Raw genomic sequence first — 12,385 nt, 5'->3', positions numbered from 1 at the left:
CGAGGAGGTGAATAAAGACCACATAACTTAATGGGTGAATAACCTTTTGTGGATGGAAATGGAGTCCTTCAAAACACAGGGCCCAATTGTCAAAAACATTTACACACTTAAAATTGAGTAAATACACTTTACCCACAATTAGTGGCTTTTAAAAATTGCTACATTATAATCCATTGAATTGTACTTAATGTAGGTAAATGACTTTTGAAAATTGCTACAATTGTATATTATATTTAGATGTGTAACTCCTTTGAAAATTCACCTGTTCCTGAATAGTGGCTGAATATCCCCTTTAGGATAGTAAATATTCAGGCAAATCCAGTATTTGATTGATATTCACCTAATTAAGGCATAAATCTCCAGAATGTCAACTGAGTGGGATTTTTACACCTTCTCTTGGATTTATCTGTATATCTTTCTTTGTTTGTTTCCCAATTTTTTAAAAAATATAAATGTGTGGAGCTTTTTTACAGACAGATCTGTTTTCAAAAAATGCCCCTGAAGTTATTGTTGTACTTTTTTGGTTGAATTTGTACTTTGGATGTGCAAAACTAGAATGATACTAACACTAGTTTATTGTGATGAGCAATATCTACTGAGATGTATTATGGTGGGAACAGGTCAGGGAAAAAAAAAACTTTTCTGTTTAGAAAAAAATAGTAACGATAAATGCATAGAACAAACAGGCCAGCCCTAAATAAAAGAATAAATGGTCATAAATCTGATATTAGAAATGACAACATTCAGAAACCAGTAGGTGAACATCTCAACCTTTTAAGACATTCTCTGTCTGACCTTAAGGTTGCCATACTCCTAACAAGGAACTTCGAAGGAAACTCCAGCATGAAACTGTTAAATTGGAACTCATAAAAAAACTTAATGCCAATACCCTAGGTCTGAACAGAGACAATGGCTTCAAGGCACAAGACAACTATCTGTGAACTTAATGTTCTCAGATCATTCTGTCTTTTCACACCCATCTCAGTTGTCAGTAGTCTGGACTATATAATGCTATTATCACTTTGTTTCCACACCCTGCTGCCTATTCAATGCCTTCTCTTTGTTCTGTATCCTCTCCCCCCTCTCCATATATTTTATCCACCTCTGCACTTCATGCATCTGAGGAACTGGACTCTGTCCTCAAAAGCTCATGCCTTAATGAATTGGTTAGTTTATAAGGTGCCACCCGCCTTGTGTCATTTTTACTAGACCAGACTAACACGGCTTTCCCTCTGAATATGAGAAATAGAAAAGTATCCTTTGAATGATTTTATTTTTCTAACTGCTATTTAAGAAATTTACAAATAATTTATTCAATAAATGGGTTTGGTAGTATTACTGTTTTGATTACTGGCCTCTGGTGATATTTCAGGTGCAGTTTAGAAATGATAAATGGTTATTAAATGTTTACACTTTTTTTTGTGTTCAGGTACAGACTTCAGCATAAGTACCTTACCCCTCCCTCGGAGAATCTATCATGACTGGGCTCTTTTTCATGAAGAATCTCCTAAAAACAACTACAAGATCTTCCACAAGCCTACCATCACTTTGTTCAATCATACAGCCACATTTAGTCGACATTCTCATCTTCCATTGACCACTCAGTACTTAGAAAATATAGAGGCGTTGAAGTCACTAAAGTACATGGTTCCATTGCAAAAGAAAAACAACTTGCGACATAGACTTGCGTCACTGGCATACGTGCAGTCTGACTGTGACCCTCCTTCAGACCGAGACAGTTATGTGCGTGAACTGATGAATTACATTGAGGTAGACTCATATGGTGAATGTCTGCACAACAAAGATCTCCCTGAGCAACTAAAAAACCCAGCCACCATGGATAATAGTAAGTTCCACCATATCTTGGCCCAGTATAAGTTCATTCTTGCTTTTGAAAATGCAGTTTGCAATGACTACATAACTGAGAAGATCTGGAGGCCTCTAAAGCTGGGGGTGATCCCAGTGTACTATGGATCTCCTACCATTGCAGATTGGCTCCCCAGTAACAAAAGTGCAATCCTTGTTGCCAGGTTTTCCCACCCTCAGGATCTTGCAAGCTACATCAAGCAACTGGATGAAAATGATACTGAATACAAGTCCTATATAACATGGAAGCTAAAAGGTGACATTTCTAATGGGAAGCTGTTGGCTGCCATGAAAGAACGAAAATGGGGAGTACAGGATATGATGCAGGACAACTACATTGATGCATTTGAGTGTATGGTGTGTAACAGAGTCTGGGAAAACATCAGAAGACAAAACAAGGTATTTATGGCCTCCCTCCTTTTATTTGTCCTTTTTTTTCTAGCTTTTTAAGTGTATTTTGCTGTGTCCATAGTATAATTCTCATTTAATTTTTTTCTCATTTATGCCTGCTTTACGAAGGCTCTTCCCCTATTCTGTGTCTATGGGAAAAATGATTAGTAAATGATCTCCTTCATTTGAAATGCTTTCCATTTGGTTTTCCAATGTATTTGAAAAAACACATGTGAATATCAAAATGGAATGCATTTGAAACTCTCTGAGGATAACTTTCAAACAAATGTGCACAACAGCCATGAGCAGATCTATGCAAATATTTCTAATACATATGTATGATATACACTCATCTCTACTCCACAACATAAACGCATATGTAGGGCAAAAAGTGAATAGATGTTATGATTTGTGGGTATGTGGGCCCTTGGCCTGAGGTTCAAGTTGTTACTATCTGTGGAAAGGACCCCCACAGGTCTGCAAGGTCAGAGTCAGCGGAGAGCTCTGGGTGAGGCAATGGAGAGGTCCCACGGTACCAGGAGAGGACCCCTGTGAAGAGTAGACTGGAGGCAATACCTGGGCTCTCCGAGGGAAGGAGTGCCAGACAGACCGCAGAGTGGAGGGCGTGAGGCTTGGCCAATCAGGCGGTACTCCAGAGGGCAACCCCGAGGGGAGGAGCTGCACAGCGTAGGATGATGATGTAACACCGTAGGCCAACCCACAGGACAGGGAAGCCCGAGCTGAGCCTCTGGTGATGACGTAGCACCGGCCCGAGGAGCGTGGAAATGTTGGCAGTCTCAATATTTATTTATTTATTTATTTATTTATTTAAAAGTTTTTTATATACCGCACATGGGGTCACTTACGTGTCCGTCTAGGCGGTTTACAATTTACATGCACAATAAAAACAATTTGAACATAAGACACAATAAAAACAGAAATAGTTCTTTCTTTACAAGTATCAAGCAGATATGGGTAATTCAGAGTAAACATTTAAATAGTGGTACTGAGATTGTATGCTTCATTAAATAGAAAGGTTTTAACCATCTTTTTGAATTCATTTCGATTAGATGTCATTCGGATACTGTCTGGTATAGAGTTCCACAAGGAAGGACCAAAAACTGAGAAAGCTCTGTTTCTTGTTAGGGCTAAGCTAGTAGATCTGACTGACGGAATTTCCAGTAAACATTTGTCTGTGGAACGGAGCTGTCTTGTTGGTTTATATATGTGTAGCATAGAGCAGAGCCATATAGAATTGGGGTTATAAAGTAGGTTGTGGATAGTGGTTAAGATTTTGTATTTTATGCGGTGAGTAATGGGAAGCCAGTGTAAATGTTGGAGTACTGGGGAGATATGTTCTCTTTTAGGAAGGTTGAAAATCAGTCTAGCAGTAGCATTCTGGATAAGCTGAAGTGGGCGTAAAGATGATAGTGGGAGTCCAATGTATAGTGCATTACAATAATCCAGATTTGATAATATTAAAGCTTGTGCTACGGTTCGGAAGTCTGATGACAGCAGAAGTGGCTTTAGTTTTTTTAACATGTGTATCTTGAAAAATGATTTTTTGACTGTTTCTGATATGTGTTTTGATAGAGATAACTTAGAATCTACTGTTATGCCAAGGTTTCTAGCATGGTTAGTTATTGATATAGATTGTCCATCAAAAGTGAATGTTTTTGGAGGGCGTTGAGTGGAATCAGGAATAGTAGATAAGTAAATTAGTTCTGTTTTCGCTGCGTTCAGTTTGAGTCGATTGTGAGCTAACCAGGTTTTTATTGTTTCTAGATAAATTTGAAGTAGTGAAAGTGTTTTGGGCCATGTTTCAGTGAAAGGTAGGATAAATTGGATATCGTCTGCGTATAGTTTGAAATTTAAGTTTAAACCATCTAGAAGTCGACAAAGAGGTAAGAGATAGATATTAAAAAGTAGTGCAGATAAGGATGAGCCTTGTGGGACACCCGTATTAGTTGTGTACCAGTCAGATTTTGATTTTCCTAAGGATATTCTCTGTGGACGGTTTTGTAGAAATGATGTAAACCATTGTAAAGCTGTATTTGTGATCCCAATTTGCTGTAGGTTAGACAGGAGTATGGTATGATTTAAAGTATCGAAGGCAGCGGATATATCTATCATTACCAGTATGTAATTTACGTTTGCATCGAATCCTCTGATGATGGTGTCAAAGACAGATATGAGAAGGGATTCAGTACTATGTCCTTTCCTGAAACCGTGTTGGTTTTGATGAAGAATGTTATTTTCTTCAATGTACGATGAAATTTGGTGAAGTACAACGGATTCAATTATTTTTGCGATGGATGTTAATGTGGCAATTGGACGGTAATTTGATAAGTTTAAAGGATCTTGATTTTTCTTTTTTGGTATAGGGGTGACTGATGTTTTTTTCAGGGAGTCGGGAAAGATTCCTTGGGATAAAGATGCATTTACTATTTGAGATATGAAAGGGGCAATGTGTTCTTTACTTGATTTGAGTATGGATCCTGAACATGGGTTAAAAGGACTTTTTGATGGTTTAGATTTGGTAAGTATATTTATGATTGTGGCATCATTTATGTTTGTGAATTCTGAGAAGTTACAGGCACAGATTGGGATGAGTGATTTTGGCAGTGGGAGGTGTTTAAATTCTGAAGAGATTGTCTCAATTTTCTTTGTAAAGAATTGTGCTATTTTATTACAGAGATCATTTGTTATCATAGCAGGTGGTTCTGATATAGTTGTTAATTCTCGTACTATGGTGAATAGAATTTTTGGGTTTCCGTATGCTTTTTTCAGTTGGGTCGCGTAGTAGGTTTTTTTGGTTTTTATTATTTCTTTTTTGTATTTTTGAAGCAATGTAAAATATTCTTGTTTTCTTTCCGGACGAGGGTTCTTTCTCCATCTTCGTTCCAGGTTCCGTAGCTTGCGTTTTATTGTTTTGAGGGATTCGGTATACCATGATGATGTTTTCTTGTTGGTATTGTTAACCATCTCTAGAGGAGCAATAATGTCCAGAGTTTCTGTTATGCAGTCATTCCAGTAGTTTATCATGTTATTAATTTGTGTGTGAGGATTTTGATTGATTTTTGGAATCAATGTGTTTATGAAAGCTTCTGTATTTAGTTTCTTTCGTCGTAATTCTGAGTGGGTCTTTTGATCATTTATGTGTGTATTTAAAGGTTTTATTTTCCCTGTAACTTTTATTAAGTAATGATCTGACCATGGTATTGGGGTGATATCAAGTTTTGGATTAAGAAAAGAAGGATTAATGAAAATTTGATCTAAGGTGTTGCCTTGTCTGTGTGTTGGAACGTCTATAAGAGGGGTGAAGTTTAAGCCTGACATAGCTTCTATAAGATTAGTAGTTGAAGACTGATATTGTTGATTGTTAAAATGCAGATTAAAGTCTCCTGCAATTACTGTCTGTTCTAAGTTGCAGGGTACGTAGGCGCAACCCAGAGGAGCGGGGAAGCATGCAAAGTCCCAGAGAAGCTGGTGGGCGCTACCCCGAGGAGCGGAAAAGCTCTGGTAGTCACTGTAAAACATAAGCGCGGTCCTGAAAAGTGGAAGGCACGGACAGTCTTGTTCAGATTGTGGGTGCAACCACGAGAAGCGGGGAAGCCCCCGTGTAGAACTCACGGATAGCTGAGATATCCCAGAGGTAGTCCCGAGGAACGGGAGGTCTTGCAGGTTAGAACCCAGGAGACACAGAGCCAGCCCGAGGAGCAGGGTAGGCGAGGAGAGCGAGTCCTGAATGCACGCACTGGCCCCTGAGGAGTGGGTACCAGACAGGGTCCAAGGCATGAAGCGTAGTCTCAGGAACACATAGGCAGTAGTCGAAGACGTACAGAACTTGTTGCCAAGTCGCTAGCTGAGGGCAAAGGTGGAATTTAAATACACCGGTCTGATGATGTCATCAATCAGAAATGCCCCTGAGGTTCCCACCGATGAGGCTTCAAAGGAGGGCCCAGTGGCATGCGTGTGCGCCTAGGAAAGCCCAAAGTCGAGGAAGGTGGCAGCGGCGGTGGCATCGTCCAGACCGCCATGAAGAGTCCCAGGGAACGCGGCGGTGAAAGCTGGCCTGAGCTGCGAGCAGCCCCAGGGAGGGCAGGAGAGCAGTGCAGAAAGTAAGTACACGCGGTCGCAGCCGTCTGCAACTGACGGGCATAACATTACCCCCACTTAAGGCCCCTCCCTGGAGGTTTATGAGGATGCTTGGCATGGAACTGTTGAATGAGATCCTTGGCTCCCAGCTGTTTTCTTCAGGTCCAAAGCCCTCCCACAACAGCAGGTACTCCCATCTCCTGCCATGTTTCCTGATGTCCAAGATGTCTCAGACTTGGTAGGTGACATCAGCCTCGGAGGATAACGGTATGGAATCCGGTGGTTTCTTCGAAAATCCAGAGAGAATCAGAAGCAACTAAAGTCAGTAGGTAACAGGACCCAGGCAGCTTAATACAGGAAAGGGGCCAGTATACCTAGGAGCAAAGCGTGTTGAAGGCAGTTTGAGGCAAATGAACTTAGTGCTAAGCCACACCTTATCTCCAGGTTGAAACTGGAGTGCTGAGCGATGGTGAGCATCGAAGGCCTTCTTTGATCTCTGGGCAGCGTGTTTAAGCAGCTGTTGGATACTGCGCCATGGTTGATGTAATTCTTGAGCAGTCGCCTGCGCTGCCGGAAATGCCACAGACAGCGGGAGAGGAAGCGGTGGCAAAAGTTGGCGCCCGTAGGCCAGCTGGAATGGAGATGAACCGGTGGACATGGACACATGAGAATTTAAAGCAAACTCTGCCCAAGGCAGAAGGTTGGCCAAGTCATCCTGCCGCAGATTCATGTAGGCTCACAGGAGTTGTTTTAGAGTCCTGTTGGTCCTCTCAGTTTGGCCGTTGGCTTGAGGGTGGTAGTCTGACGTGAAGTCTAAGGTAATATCCAACTTCTTGCAAAGAGATTTCCAGAAATGTGCAGTAAATATGTTTGGGGAGACTGTGGAGATGAAACACATGCCAAAAAAACAGTTTGGCCAGCTGGGGCACTGTTGGGAGGCCAGGTAGAGCCACAAAGTGCGCCATGTTAGAGAAGTGATCAACAGTGACCCATATAGTATTCTTCCCACTGGAGACAGGCAGCTCCACTATAAGATCAGTGGCAATATGGGTCCAAGGTTCGCTCGGAACAGGAAGTGGCTGCAAGAACCCCCAGGGCTTCCCAGCTGGAGGCTTATGACAAGCGAATGTAGGACAGGATCCGACGTAGGCTTGGGTGTCCTTTCGAATATTAGGCCACCAATAGTAGTGTAGAAGGGTGGAAAGAGTCCTAGACTGACCCTGGTGTCCAGAGGTCAGAGAGATGTGGGCCCACTGCAGCATCTTCTGTCGTAGCGGGCGAGGAACCACAGTCTTCCCTGGAGGCACTGGGTAGGTGGCCGACAGAATGACCCTAGCAGGATCTATGATGTGCCACAGTGAATCAGGTACATTCTCTGTGACAAATGACCGCGAGACGGCATCAGCACGACCATTTTTATTGCCAGGACAGTAACGTAATAAGAAATTGAATTGTGTGAAGAAGAGGGACCAGTGGGCCTGGCAGTGGTTTAGACACTGGGCCTGATATAGATACTCCAAATTTTTATGGTCCGTATATACGGTAATCTGGTGCTGTGCCCCTTCAAGCCAGGGTCGCCATTCCTCAAACACCAATGATGGCCAGCAGTTCTTTATCCCCGATGGCGTAATTGCATTCTACTGGCAAAAATCAAGAAAAGAAAGAACAGGGGTGCAGCGTATGAGTAGTGGAGCACTGACTTAATACGGCGCCAACGTCGGAGGCATCGACCTCAACCACAAACGGGCGTGTAGGATCCGGATGACGGAGAAAGAGTTCCTTAAGGAAGGCGGCCTTGAGATCCTGAAAAGCCGTCATAGCTTCGGGTGTCCATTGAGAGGGATTGGTCCCTTTATGAGTCATGGCTGTGAGTGGTGCAGTCAGAGTGGAATAATGGTGAATAAAAGAGCAATAGTAATTTCCTGGCGTGTAGCCAGATGGACTCAGAACGAATGGGTATAGTATGCTCGTGCTAGCAGTTGGAGACGGATCTGACGTCAGCATGGGTATATATACCCCCACAGGAAGCGTAGCAACTCAGTAATTTCCGTCTCCAAAGCAGTTTGGAGAGCCTGCACGCTCGCTGAGCGTGTTTCCAGTCTACTTTCTATTTTCTACTTTCTATATTCTTCTTACTAAATTTCTACAGCAACATCGAGCCCCGCACTCCTGCGGTGATACCCTTGGGGTCCCTCCCCCAGTTGAGTTTCCCGGGGTGATTTCTGCGATCCCCCGGAGGTTTAAGGCCTCGGTCCGGTGGCCGAATCGTGGCAGGGACGTAGCCCCCGGGCGAGAAGGGCTCGGGCGTGGCGAAAGAGGCGCCTCGGTCCCGGCATGGACGAGGCAGCGGGTGCATTTCCTCAAGCGCAGCGGTGAAGGTATTTCCCCTCTCCCCCCGCAGCCGGAGACCGCCCGGGTTCCAACCGGGAAGCGCCAAGGATCAGGTAAGGCGTACATCTCTTACTTTTTGGTCTCAGAGGAATGAGGATCGGCGGCGTTGCCTGCATGTGGCACGCCGTGGAGGTCGCCATTTTGTCTGCCTTGTTCAGGTATTGAGCGCCCATGATAGGCGCCTGTCTATGCTTAAGCGCATATGGGATATCCTTGAGTGTATATTGCATACTACTGAGCACATATTGTATATCAATGTGCGTATATTGCTGACCGCAGACTAATGAGCGCATTTTGGATTTCATTGGATTTCATTGAGTATATGTTGCTAATCGCATACTAATGAGCGCATATTGGTTATCATTGAGAGTATATTGCTGCCGCATATGATTGAGCGCCTGTTGTATTAAGCGTATATTGCCGCCGCATATTATTGAGCGCCTGCTGTATTAAGCACCTGTTATGTTAAGCGTATATTGCTGCCGCATATTATTAGGGATGTGAATCGTGTCCTCGATCGTCTTAACGATCGATTTCGGCTGGGAGGGGGAGGGAATCATATTGTTGCCGTTTGGGGGGGTAAAATATCGTGAAAAATCGTTAAAAATCGTTAAAAATCGAAAAATCGAAAAATCGGCACATTAAAACCCCCTAAAACCCACCCCCGACCCTTTAAATTAAATCCCCCACCCTCCTGAACCCCCCCCCAAATAACTTAAATAACCTGCGGGTCCAGCGGCGGTCCGGAACGGCAGCGGTCCGGAACGGGCTCCTGCTCCTGAATCTTGTCGTCTTCAGCCGGCGCCATTTTCCAAAATGGCGCCGAAAAATGGCGGCGGCCATAGACGAAAAAGATTGGACGGCAGGAGGTCCTTCCGGACCCCCGCTGGACTTTTGGCAAGTCTCGTGGGGGTCAGGAGGCCCCCCACAAGCTGGCCAAAAGTTCCTGGAGGTCCAGCGGGGGTCAGGGAGCGATTTCCCGCCGCGAATCGTTTTCGTACGGAAAATGGCGCCGGCAGGAGATCGACTGCAGGAGGTCGTTCAGCGAGGCGCCGGAACCCTCGCTGAACGACCTCCTGCAGTCGATCTCCTGCCGGCGCCATTTTCCGTACGAAAACGATTCGCGGCGGGAAATCGCTCCCTGACCCCCGCTGGACCTCCAGGAACTTTTGGCCAGCTTGTGGGGGGCCTCCTGACCCCCACGAGACTTGCCAAAAGTCCAGCGGGGGTCCGGAAGGACCTCCTGCCGTCCAATCTTTTTCGTCTATGGCCGCCGCCATTTTTCGGCGCCATTTTGGAAAATGGCGCCGGCTGAAGACGACAAGATTCAGGAGCAGGAGCCCGTTCCGGACCGCCGCTGGACCCGCAGGTTATTTAAGTTATTTGGGGGGGGGTTCGGGAGGGTGGGGGATTTAATTTAAAGGGTCGGGGGTGGGTTTTAGGGGGTTTTAGTGTGCCGGTTCACGATTCTAACGATTTATAACGATAAATCGTTAGAATCTGTATTGTATTGTGTTCCATAACGGTTTAAGACGATATTAAAAGTATCGGACGATAATTTTAATCGTCCTAAAACGATTCACATCCCTACATATTATTGAGCGCCTGATGTATTAAGCGCCTGTTGTGTTAAGCGTATATTGCTGCCGCATATTATTGTGCGCCTGTTGTGTTAAGCGTATATTGCTGCCGCATATTATTGAGCACCTGTTGTATTAAGCGTCTGTTGTATTAAGCGTATATTGCTGCCGCACACTATTGAGCGCCTGTTGTATTGAGCGCCTATTGCTGCCGCAAATTATTAAGCACCTGTGGTATTGAGCGCATATTGCTGCCGCATATTATTGAGCGCCTGTTGTATTGAGCGCATATTGCTGCCGCATATTATTAAGCGCATATTTTTCAATGGAACAGAACGTCTCAGCGTCTTCAGCGGCGGCGCCTCCTGATTCAGGCATTAAAGCCCTCGGCCTCTGCTCCGCTTGCCAGCTTAGAGCCACGCATAGCGAGGAGCCAGACTCCCTTTGTGCCCAATGTGAGGAGGCAGTGGGAGCCTCGGGCCAGGACCAGTCTCAACCACGGTTTGCTGACAGTTCCCCAGGGGCCACCCCGGATCTAGCGGGCAGTCTCGAACAACCTGGGATCCCGGGGGACCTGGTACGCTGACGACTAGAGACTGCTTCCATTTCCTGGGTGGATCTCTTTAAGGGGATCCATGCCTTTGTACAGATGCAGTCAGCTTCCCGTACAGGCCCTGCTGCTGCTGCTGCCGCTGCAGTGGTTACTCCAGCTGATCCTGCCCCTGGACCTTCGCGCCCTTATCATGGGCACCCACCTCCGAGCAGTCCCATTCAGACGGACCCTGATGTCTTGGAGGACGAGTCCGAACCCCCGGAGGAGGGGGAGCTTTCCTCGGGGATTGAGCCATATCGAACCATGAGGCGGTTCTTTCCCAAGGAAGATCTCTCCGACCTGGTATCTCAGTGCCTGGCAGAGTTGGATATTACAGGTCCCAGCACTACGGCGCCCTCTACGCAAAACCCTCTGCTGGAAGGTCTTCGTCCTCCAGCCTGCCATTTTCCCTTCTTGCAAGCAGCACAGCAACTGATAGATTAGGAATGGGCTGCACCAGCGGCCTCATTCAAAGGGGGTCGGGCCCTGACGGGCATGTACCCTCTGGAACCGGCAATCAAGGAGATGCTGGCATGCCCTCAGGTGGATGCCTTGGTCAGCGCTGTGGTCAAGCGCACTACCATTCCAGTTGAGGGGGGGCGGCCCTCAAGGAGGCTCATGACCGACGCCTGGACGCCATCCTGAAACAGACCTTTGAGGTGGCAGCTCTATCTTTGCGGATCGCAACCTGCTGCACAGTGGTGACGCGTTCCTGTTTGTCACAGGTCAGGAACAATGCTCCGGCAACAGACATGGAGTCAGCTCTCTCGTTCCTCATGGATGCTGCATCAGACCTAGTCCGTACAACAGCCAAGGGGGTCTCATCCTCCGTAGCCGCCAGGAGGCAGCTCTGGATACGGAATTGGTCAGCCGATGCGCCTTCGAAGACACGCCTCACCAGAATGCCCTTTAGGGGTTCTTTCCTGTTTGGCAGTGACCTTGATAAACTGGCCAGCACATGGGGCACCTCTCCAGTACCCCGACTGCCAGAAGATCGGTTCAGAAGGAACCAGCGCGCCTTTCCAAGGCCCTCCAGAGGTAGAAGCTCCCAGCGCTTCACTCCCTATAGGAGTTGCTACTAGGCGCCTCGTCCTCAGGCCAGGAACCAGTCCTTTCGGAACAAGCAGCGCAAGAGGGGAGCCGGCTCGGGTTCAGGTCCCGGCCGTGCCTCCCAATCAGAATCAGCCGATCCATCTGGGGGACAGAGCCATAGGGGGCAGGTTAACCCTCTTCTACCCCAGATCGGTCGAGATTACGTCGGACCAGTTTGTCCTCGCCATCATCCGAGAAGGGTATTATCTGGACTTTCATCATCTCCCTCCGGACAGGTTTGTGGAATCTTCGTGTCCCATACACAAGAAGGCAGCCTTGGAAGCTACCCTGGCGAGGCTCCTGTCCTTGAAAGCCATCATCCCAGTACCTGCCTGGGAAATGAATTCTGGACACTATTCCATTTATTTCATGGTAC

General features: G+C 46.1%; 1 protein-coding gene across 2 annotated transcripts in view; it reads left to right on the top strand.

Moving 5' to 3' along the window:
- The window catches only part of FUT10 (fucosyltransferase 10), a 156,780-nt gene that overhangs the window by 110,392 nt on the left and 34,003 nt on the right, over positions 1–12,385 (top strand). For both annotated transcript variants that reach the window (XM_029601741.1, XM_029601736.1), the window contains one exon: positions 1,430–2,265. In XM_029601741.1, the coding sequence (XP_029457601.1) occupies positions 1,430–2,265 (836 nt within the window). The remainder of the gene's footprint in view (positions 1–1,429; positions 2,266–12,385) is intronic.

This window comes from Rhinatrema bivittatum, chromosome 1, assembly GCF_901001135.1.
Source record: "Rhinatrema bivittatum chromosome 1, aRhiBiv1.1, whole genome shotgun sequence".
NCBI lineage: Eukaryota > Metazoa > Chordata > Amphibia > Gymnophiona > Rhinatrematidae > Rhinatrema > Rhinatrema bivittatum.
This window is presented reverse-complemented; position numbering and strand designations above follow the sequence as displayed.